We start from the raw sequence: 10,453 nt of genomic DNA, 5'->3' as shown, positions 1-10,453 counted from the left end.
GATTAATTTAATGATTGATTTTTAACATGCAAAAAGTATTTTTATTTTTTTAAATAATATTTTTGCCACCTTTAAAATTTAGTAGTATTTCAAAAAACAGAAAGAGAAATATTAATAATATTATTATTACTATTTGTTTATTTGTTTGTGTTACAAGGTAGGCTTAGCTCCACTAACTGTGCAAACCTTTTAAGTTTTAACTCTCACATTTTATTTTATTTTCATTTTGCTTTATTTTCTTAATTACTAAATTTAGCTTCATACTTTTTCCTCCCTGAAGCTAATTTTGATTTTTTTTTTTACATTGTGTGATGTATTTTCCTCCTCAGAAACTTTTCAGTGATCTTTAATATCTCTTCAACTCTCAATCATCACTTTGGTTTCTGCTTTAATCAAGGTATGTTTCTCTCTCTCTCTCTCTCCCCCCTTTGCATTTTTTTTTTTTAATTTTATTTTTATCTTTTTTTCCTTTTCTATTTTTCTATTTTCCTACATTTTTTCAACACCCCAAATTATTGTAGCTTAATCTGGTTTATGTTCTTGGTTGTTTGCCAATTCTTCCTTGGAGATTGAATTGGTCTCCCTGTCTGCTGTATACCCTCTTTGCATGTCGATCAAGATAATGTGGCAAAATTTTAGTATTGACTTTTAATTAAGTCCTTGTATATTCATCTTTAATTTGTTATGATCATCACTTCTTTTTCTTTTCCATCTTGCAAAACCTTTGGATTATAGCAGTTATCTATATCAATTGTAGCTGGGATTGGAACATATCTTTGCCTAACTGCATGGCATTAAGATTATAGGATTAAGAAATATTTGTTATTGCCTTTGCCAACCTTCATTATAACTATATATATCACCAGAATTTTTCAACAAATCAGTTGAGAATTCGCGGGGTTTTCGATTGCCAATTCGATTGCCCGGCAACCACAATGATCTTCAAATGTTAAAGGCTGAGATATTTGCCTCCACAAGGTTAGCTGCTACAGAATGCAGATGGTGTAATATATAGGTCTCAATTTTGTTCTGTTTTTTATGTTGGTAATTCTATTTAGGAAGATTAGAATTCTAAATAATGTGAGTCTCTTTGTGCAAAGAACAATGTGAAGGCTTAACAAATATCATGATTTTAGTGCTTCAGGGCAATTTGCATAACCCTTGATCTAATTTAACTTTCCAATAGATATGATGAATTCTAAAAGAAAAATGATATGGTTTGATTGATCTAAAAGTATTGTCTTTAGAGAAGTTTTTCAATCAGGTCCCTATTTTGGGCAATAAGAAATCATTTTTGTTCTTAATTTTGTTTTTCATTGATTGAGTTTCTTTGCATCTTGTGTTTCAGGTAGCTTTTGCAGTTCCAAGAGTTGATAAGAATGGAGGGTGTTGAGGAGAATCTACCCTCATCAGAATCCTCTTCAGAAAGTGCTAATGAGCAAAAGCAGCAAAATGTAGAAACCCCTGGTGAAACTTCACATGTAAATGAATCCACTGTTAGTGATAGTAGAGAAGAATCCGAGACTCGTTTGCCGGTGACAACAGCCGAGGAATTAACCGAATCAGCAATGCTGCCTAATGCTTCTTCTGGTAGTCCAATTATTGTTGAAGAAATTGAAAATCCTCCCACAGATGACTCGGCATCATCGCCGCTGGATGATACTAAGCTTCACACAGCAGGATCAAATGATGATCAAATCATAGAACAAGATAATTCAGGTTCTACAGAGAATGCAGATTCTGAAGAGATCCTTGAGCAGCAGAAGAATGTTGAGACTGATGATTCAAATGATGTCCAAATCACAGAACAAGATGATTTAGCTTCTACAGCGAATGCAGATTCTGAAGAGATCCTTGAGAAGCAGGAGATTGTTAATAATGATGATCAAATCATAGAACAAGAAAATTCAGCTTCTATGGAGAATGCAGATTCTGAAGAGATCCTTGAGAAGCAGGAGGATGTTAATAATGATGATCAAATCATAGAACAAGATAGTTCTGCTTCTACAGCAAATGCAGATTCTGAAGAGATCCTTGAGAAGCAGGAGAATTTTCATAATGGTGATTCAAATGATCATCAAACGTTAGAACAAGATAATTCAGCTTCTACGGCAAATGCAGATTCTGAGGAGATCCTTGAGAGGCAAAAGAATGTTAATGATGAAGACTCAAAAGATAATCAAATCATAGAACAAGATAATTCAGCCTCTGCAGAAAATGCAGATTCTGAAGAGATCCTTGAGAAGCAGGAGAATGTTACTAATGATGATCCAAATGATGATCAAATCATAGAACAAGATAATTCAGCTTCTACGGCGATTGCAGATTCTGAAGAGATTCTTGAGAAGCAGGAGAATGTTAATGATGAAGATTCAAAAGATGATCAAATCATAGAACAAAATTCAGCTTCTACAGAAAACACAGGTTCTGAAGAGATCCTTGAGCAGCAGAAGAATGTTAATGATGAAGATTCAAAAGACGATCAAATCATAGAACAAAATTCAGCTTCTACAGAAAATACAGGTTCTGAAGAGATCCTTGAGCAGCAGAATAATGTTAATGATGAAGATTCAAAAGATGATCAAATCATAGAACAAAATTCAGCTTCTACAGAAAATACAGGTTCTGAAGAAATCCTTGAGCCGCAGAAGAATGTTAATGATGAAGACTCAAAAGATGATCAAATTATAGAGCAAGATAATTCAGCTTCTACAGAAAATCCAGGCTCTAAAGAGATCCTTGAGCAGCAGAAGAATGTTAATACCGATAATTCGAATGATGGCCAAATCATAGAACAAGAGAATTCAGCTTCTACAGAAAAAGCAAATTCTGAAGAGATCCTTGAGAATCAGAAGAATATTAACAATGATGAATCTAGTGTCACTACCATCGATGATCAAATGGAGATTCCAGCTTCTAATCCTGAAACAAAAGAGTTCCATGATGACAGTACCAAAGAAGTTATGTTATCATTGCCGCAAATCATAGTTACTGATTTTAGCAAGGAAAATTCAACACTGACGAGTTCAAATTCTTGTAATGCTATGGATACCATGAATGCTGATTCTGAACCGGAAGATTTCTATGATAGTAATCAAGGTGGTTCTGCCGTTAAAATTTCTTCCAGTATGGATGCAAATGACTTGATTAAACGGTCTACATCGGCACCGGAAATAAAATTGTTGCAGATGCTAAAGGAGAATAGAAGACGAAAGATGAACTCAACGGCTCGAAAAAAGGCTGATGTTGCTCATATACCAACCGGCTCGCCTTCAAGTTCCAAGAAAAATGCTGAGAATAGAGGCTTCATCGACACGGCAGCTCCCTTCGAATCTGTAAAGGAAGCTGTTTCCAAGTTCGGAGGAATTGTAGATTGGAAGGCTCATAAGAAACAGACCGTGGAGGTATAAAATTTAAAAATTAATTACAACACAAATCACAAATGTTAGGTGGAAACTCAGGTGCAGTCAACTTCACGTGAAGTTGATAGCTGAGAGTCGTAAGATGAAAATTTAGTCAAATCAGTCAAACCATCTGAGTTTTCACCCAAATGTTATGATATATTCGGTGAATGTTAATTTTGGCACATTGTATGATGCAGAGACGAAAGGACGTAGAACAAGAACTCGAGAAAGTGCAGCAGGAGATCCCAATATACAAAAAGAAATCAGAAGCTGCAGAGAAAGCGAAACAAGAAGTACTTCAGGAGCTGGACACCACCAAGAGACTAATAGAAGAGCTGAAACTGAACCTGGAGAGAGCACAAACCGAAGAGCGTCAGGCAAGACAGGATTCGGAACTCGCGAAACTCAGAGTGGAAGAGATGGAGCAAGGTATCGCCGAGGACTCTAGCGTGGCGGCCAAGGCACAGCTTGAGGTCGCAAAGGCCAGGTACACTGCGGCAGTTACAGAGCTAACATCTGTGAAAGAGGAGCTGGACGCGTTGCGTAAGGAATACGCTTCCTTAGTTGTTGAAAAAGAGGAAGCTATTCAGAAATCGGAAGAAGCAATTACTTCGTCCAAACAGGTTGAGAAGACTGTGGAAGAATTAACGATTGAGTTGCTTGCTATAAAGGAGTCGATGGAAGCAGCACATGCAGCGCACATGGAAGCCGAAGAACATCGGATGGAATCGGTTATGGCTAGGGATCAGGACTCTCTCAATTGGGAAAAAGATCTTAAACACTCCGAGGAAGAACTTCAAAGAATAAACCAGAAAATCTTAGCTGCTAAAGATCTGAAGTCTAAATTGGACACAGCCTCGACTTTGCTGACGGATCTGAAAGATGAAATGAATGCTTATACAGAAGCACAGTCGAGGCAAGACGGAAGTGCCGAACGTGAAGAACTGTGGCCTTTGAGGACGAAGATACACAATGAAATAAAAGAAGCCGTTGAATCTGCGAAGAAGGAACTTGCGGAAGTGAAAAGTAACATAGAAAAAGCAACTGCTGAGGTTAGTAACTTAAAGGAAGCCGCAGCGGCGTTGAAAACAGAACTTGAGGAAGAGAAATTGAACCTTGCATCGATTCGGCAGAAAGAGGAAATGGCCTCAATCACTGCGAAATCTCTAGAAGCTGAAGTAGAGAAAAGCAGAACAGAAAAGCTTCTGCTTCAGATGAAAGAAAGGGAAGCTAGAATCCCGCAGAAAGTACGAGAAGCTGCTGAAGAGGCTAAAGAAGCCAACTCACTCAGTCAAGCAGCTCGCGAAGAGCTGCAGCGAGCGAAGGAGGAGGCCGAGCAAGCGAAGGCGGCAGCGAGCGCAATGCAGAGCAGATTACTTGAAGTTCTAAAGGAGATTGAGGCTGCCAAGACTTCGGAGAGATGCGCAATGGCGGCAATCAATGCATTGAAGGAGAGTGAATTAGCTCAAAGCAGCCAAGAAGCAGATTCGTCGGCGGAGGTAGTGACACTTTCTTTGGAGGAGTATTACTTGCTGAGCAAGCATGCACATGAGGCTGAAGAGGGAGCCAAGGCAGTGATGGCGACGGCGAATGCTGAAATTGAGGCAGCTAAGGAATCTGAAATGACAAGTTTGGAAAAGTTGAATGAAGTGAATACAGAGATTGCTGCTAGAAGAGAAACTTTAAGGGATGCAATGTGTAAAGCTGAGAAGGCTAAAGAAGGAAAGTTAGGCATGGAATACGAGTTGCGAAGATGGAGGTCGGAGCGCGACAGAGGGGAACACCAGAAAAGCATGTCCGGGGACAGTTTTGATTCAGGTTCAAGGGGTTATGACAGTGCAATTGGATCACCAGATTTAAGAAATGGAAAGAAGAAGAAGAAGTCATTTTTTCCAAGGTTTTTGATGTTCTTTGCAAGAAGAAAATCATATTCGTCACATCACTGTAGTCCCTATTGAAAACATCATTTTTATTGATATTGCATCATGATTCATGATAAATAAATTCTTAACCATCTCATGATCTTTCTTTTCTTCATTCCCTTTTGAAAAATTATAACCATATACTTCTCAACATGTTTGTTATTGCTTTGATTGGATTGCATTCTACACACCTATTCACCCTGAGCATTTGTTTTATGTGCCTTTGTCTAGAGGTTAAAGTTAAATTCGTTTAGAGGTTAAATGTGATTTTTTTTTAGAAGTTTACATTAGAGTACATAAATTTCAGAACAAATATTCAAATTAATCTTCAAATTTTGGCAGAGTAGTGATCATATTAGTCCTGAAACTTTAAAAGATTATCATTATTTTTCCGTGATATAGATTAATTCTTCAGATGTCTCACGGCTTAATATTTTGGAGATTCAGATGGTAATTTTTAAAAAAATATAGAAACTAATTAGATATATATTTTAAATTTAGATATCCATTCATCTGTATTTTGTGAACATCAACAATGGACATGTATGTCATTATTCTAGTCATCAATTTATTTTTACAAGAAATGTAATAAAAATACATATGCATATATATCTGTATAAAGTGCATTTCACTTTAATTCCCACACAGCATAGTCTTGTCCGTTGGCAACAACTTGAGCATTTGATGGAAGAAGGTTTCCAAGATTCCCATTTGGTCCAATCTTGACAATGATTTTGTTGGCAATGTTGGCCATGTAAAGATCAGCTTGAGCTGCTAGAATGTTTATTGAGCTTGTTGCTGTGATTCCATTCCTTTTTCTTATGTCTGATAAACTCTTTATGTTATCCTTTATACCACTCTGACGTTCAAAATAGTCATGGTAGAACTGCATGTACAATATACAAAACATAGTTTACTATATAATCATACAAAAATAAAAGAATAAAATAATGTCACAGCACTTTCAGGCCAATATGCCCCATTTGAAATTTCTTAAGGACCAACTTAATATTCACTCATGAATTAATGTAAAAGAAAAAACAATCCCAAGATCGGAAAGAATGCAAATGGTGGTTTACTTACAATTGAAGGGTGACCAGGATGAGTGAGAATGTAAACATAACCCAACATAATCTTATCCTCAGGAAAAGGATATGTCTTCTGAGAGCCAGTGTCATGATTATCCACCAATGTCACAGCACTTTCAGGCTTTGTTCCAATCATACCTGGTGGTTTTCCATTACCATCCTTCAACCTCCATAACTCACCTTCAACAGCAGCACCAAGAATCATCTTTGTTGTGAAGTCAAATGTAAGTACACCACTTCCAACCTCATTCACCCAATTTACCAATTTGCCCCTGTGTGCATCTTGGTTTGCAAGGGGCTTGTTGTCATTTCCCAAGGTCACTTTTTCAAATAATTCTCCAACTGAAAATTCTGGTTTTGTGTTGTCTATATAGAGTTTGGTGAATTTTGGTGCATATCCTAAAACCATGTCAAATCTCCAACCTGAGAATCCTACTTCTGTTTTGAGCCAGTTCATCCAATCTGAGAGTTCTTGTTGTACTCTTGTACTTGTGTGATCTATGTCTGGGACCTGACCCCACCCAATCCCTGTGTCAGGGTTACCTGCACCAACCGAGTAATGTTATTTAAATTTGAACGAGGAATGTTAGGGGCAGTAACTTTTGTGATTTGTAGCCATCAAATAGTCATTAATAATAGTTTTAATGGTGTGAGATTGGTATGAAATTTTATCCAATGGATCACTTTTTTTTACTGGTTACATGCTGGCCAAAATTTAAGAAAGTTGCTGGCTTTAGACTTTTCCAATTTGAATATATAATTGTGAGTAACCAAAAAATGTGTGAAATCAATATAACTTAAATTTCAACTATACTTATATAATCACTATAATAATAGACATTATAAAATTTACCATATTATATTGTGTGTTAACATGTGATCAATTTATGTTAAATGAGATGTAAACTTCTATTTATTCACTATTCAATAATAAATGTACGTTATATTTTATGAAATATAATGGCAATATTACATAAATAATTATATTTCTTATTCTTAGAAAATTATACCTTTACCGTGAAATTCAGGATCATCTCTGCAAATTTCGGCCACACCCCAGTCTAGACGACTATCTGGGGTGCCGCCTTCGAATATGCTATTTCCATTGCTGTCGAATCTCTCCGGCATACGGTGGTTGATGACGATGTCGGATACGGCCTTTACTCCATTCTGTTTAAATGCGGCAACTAGTGATTTCAACTCTTCCTTGTTCCCATATTTGGATGTGTCAAGATCATATAGCCTCTTCGGCAAGTAACCTGCAAATTCAAATTGTGTGTTCTATTTTCGTTATATATATAAATTCAAATCAAGCATATCATGTATATTATACAAATTTCTCGATATATATCATATTATTTTATAGTTTCAGAATTTATTGAAAACAATTTAATATTGTTTTGATAATATAAAAGAAACAAAAAATTCCCAATTAAACTTTGACGTTTTTTCCTTTTTAATAACCATTACTCTCAACTGTACCTAAAAAAAGTTATATATGTGCACACTAAGGTAAAAACTCAGTTACAGTACACTTCACGTGAAGTTGATAGCTGAGAGTCGTTAGATGAAAATTTAGTTAATTCAGTTAAATTATCTAACGACTCTCACTTATCAACTTCACGTGAAGTCGACTGCACTTGAGTCATTAAACATATTTACCATGTAGTTGTGAATATTAGTAAATTTTGTATTCTAACATATATTCTATATGAATAATTAATTTAATGGCTAATTTTTTGTGTATATAAATAAAATAACCTATATAACTAGCTAAAAAAAATATATTATATCAAAATAATTAACAACTTAATAATTATTATATTGTGAAAGAGATAATAATGAATTGGAATTAAACTGAGGTTATCGACAAGTTGATGAATGTTGAATTAAAATTTTTAGAAATTATTACTAGAGTGTTCATGAATGATAAAGTTACTTATTCAAGTTAACAACCAATGGTAAAAAAGAAAAGTTTCATAAAAAATAAATAAGAGTTGATCAAGTTATTAGAATATCATAGAAGTTGTATTATGTTTGACAAGTTAAATTTAAAAATTATAAATTTAAGAATAATAAATACAAGTATTAAAAAAATTAGAAGATATATTTAATTTTATAGTCAAAATTATTGACTTGAATAAAAAGACTTTGTACATATATAATCAAATTAAGTTAGAATATAATAATTAAATACAAATTTAAAAGTATAAAAATATATAAAATACAAATAAATATCTTAGCAGACATTAAGATTAGTTATCATTATTTGTCTACAAATAGAAATTTATACATATATGGAATTAGATTAAACATTTTCACTTTTTCAAGAATTAATAGAGAATATATATATATATATATATAATTGTTGCATTGTAGTATAATTATTTTTCTTTTCAGTATATTATTATACTGATTTAGAGAAAATTATATTAAAATTATATTGTATTATTAATGAGATATTTACGTAAATGAGCGACACTGTGGCTAATTAAATTATGGATATTTATTCTGACATGAACTCTAATACTATTTCTTTAATTTTAGAGAAAAAATTTTAAACAACGTTTGACAATTACCTCAAAAGATAATGAAGTTTTTGACAAAAAAAATATTCAATCTGATTTTTGAATTTTATTTTTATAAGATTGGTTAGTCTCTGTACTAAATTAAATGAGTTACATGCATGCTATAATATATATTATCCAAAACTTTAAGATAACAGTTCTATTTAAGTATATATGTACTATTAATTCGACTTAAAAAAATAAAAGGAAATTTTATTATTCATTTAATTTAAATTTAACTAATGTAATACTTCTTCACAAATAACATTTAAAATTTCAACAAAGTATATTGGCGACAGATATATACCTGAAATAGTATGGTAGAGGTGGAGAAAGAAGGGAGAAGAGAAATGCAAAGGCATAGGAAGCATAGTGAAAAAAAGAGTAGTGACGACTTCATTTTTTTTTCTTTCTATTTTTGTGTGTGGCAATAAATAACAGGGTGTTTATGTAGCCTTATATAGGCATCATTGATGAGAATAAGGTGCAATGAATTTTCAAAGAAACGCAAATGTGTCCTATGTCTCGTACGTTATACGTTAGGCACAAGTCTAGAAAAATGTCCCAAAGTTTTGTCAAAAATTTAAGGACTTGAAAGTTTGACAAGTAATTAGCTATTAGATATGTAGAAGCCTATACTCTCTAATTTTGACCTCAATTCAAACAATGTTGCTATTGATTATTAATAAAGCAAAGAGGATAGCACACGTATTTGTAAAAGATAGGGACACAACAATTCAACATATATATGCAACGTAGTAAAGTTTGTATCGCTAGATATATGACCAAAAATTAGTTTTTTTTTTTTTGGTTTCCCACGATATCCTCCAACACGGCAGATCAAGGACTAATCCGTCGCGGTACTGAGTTCCATCTAAGGGTTTGCCGCTGGCCAATGGATTACTGCATGCACAAGGCGGGATTCGAACCCCCCGACACTTACTTAAGCGGATTAGTGAGCTAACCACTAGACCAACTCAACTTGGTTACCAAAAATTAGTTACTAGAGGATAGATGATGAGTTTAATCCTATCTGCCAATAAGCCTTAACTTACATGGCATATTTTTCTCTCTTCATGTCAAAGGTTTTGGATTTAAATCCTACTAATTGTAATCGAAAAATGTGGTAAGTATATAAAAAAATATGTGAGTGTATTGTGTATTTAGAATTGGAGTTGTCTAATCTATCTGGGATACTTAAGATTAAAAAATTGTCTAAAAATTAAAGTATTTCCAAATTAAATATCTCTTATCCGAACCGGTTATTAAATTGATAAAGTTAGAAATTAAAAATTAAAAGTTTAATATTTAATTAAAGTGAATAATTATCTAAATTAATTTTTGAGAATTTTAAAAATGAATATTTTAGTCTCTTAAAAAAATTAATACACACGTCAATTTTTAATGTTTGTCTCCAACAACCAAATTAGTCCCTAGCTAGTTCATAAATGATAAAGTTATTACTTATTCAA

At 33.7% G+C, this 10,453-nt stretch overlaps 2 protein-coding genes across 4 annotated transcripts; one reads left to right on the top strand and one right to left on the bottom strand.

Annotated features, from left to right (window-relative positions):
• Positions 1-217: 217 nt before the first annotated feature.
• On the top strand, positions 218-5,423 carry LOC107647773 (uncharacterized). 3 transcript variants are annotated; one of them, XM_088489301.1, is made up of 4 exons: positions 261-397; positions 1,349-2,424; positions 2,524-3,404; positions 3,602-5,423. In XM_088489301.1, exons 2-4 carry the CDS (start codon positions 1,380-1,382, stop codon positions 5,360-5,362), a joined length of 3,687 nt encoding a protein of 1,228 aa, XP_088345427.1. In that variant the 5' UTR covers positions 261-397; positions 1,349-1,379; the 3' UTR covers positions 5,363-5,423. The 3 variants fall into 3 exon arrangements, with proteins under 3 accessions (XP_088345425.1, XP_088345427.1, XP_088345426.1); XM_088489299.1 differs by having other exon boundaries at positions 218-397; positions 1,349-3,404; XM_088489300.1 differs by lacking the exon at positions 261-397 and adding an exon at positions 844-978 and having other exon boundaries at positions 1,349-3,404.
• Positions 5,424-5,813: 390 nt separating this feature from the next.
• Positions 5,814-9,413, bottom strand: LOC107647772 (alpha-amylase-like). Its single transcript, XM_021105352.2, has 4 exons — positions 9,222-9,413; positions 7,425-7,695; positions 6,410-6,957; positions 5,814-6,212 (listed from the first exon to the last, which is right to left on the bottom strand). Exons 2-4 carry the CDS (start codon positions 7,540-7,542, stop codon positions 5,955-5,957), a joined length of 924 nt encoding a protein of 307 aa, XP_020961011.1. The 5' UTR covers positions 7,543-7,695; positions 9,222-9,413; the 3' UTR covers positions 5,814-5,954.
• Positions 9,414-10,453: the final 1,040 nt, after the last annotated feature.

The sequence above is a fragment of the Arachis ipaensis genome, chromosome B6 (genome assembly GCF_059453495.1).
Source record: "Arachis ipaensis isolate K30076 ecotype BB chromosome B6, ASM5945349v1, whole genome shotgun sequence".
NCBI lineage: Eukaryota > Viridiplantae > Streptophyta > Magnoliopsida > Fabales > Fabaceae > Arachis > Arachis ipaensis.
The sequence above is the reverse complement of the archived record's forward strand: the minus strand, read 5'-3'. Positions and strand labels throughout refer to the sequence as shown.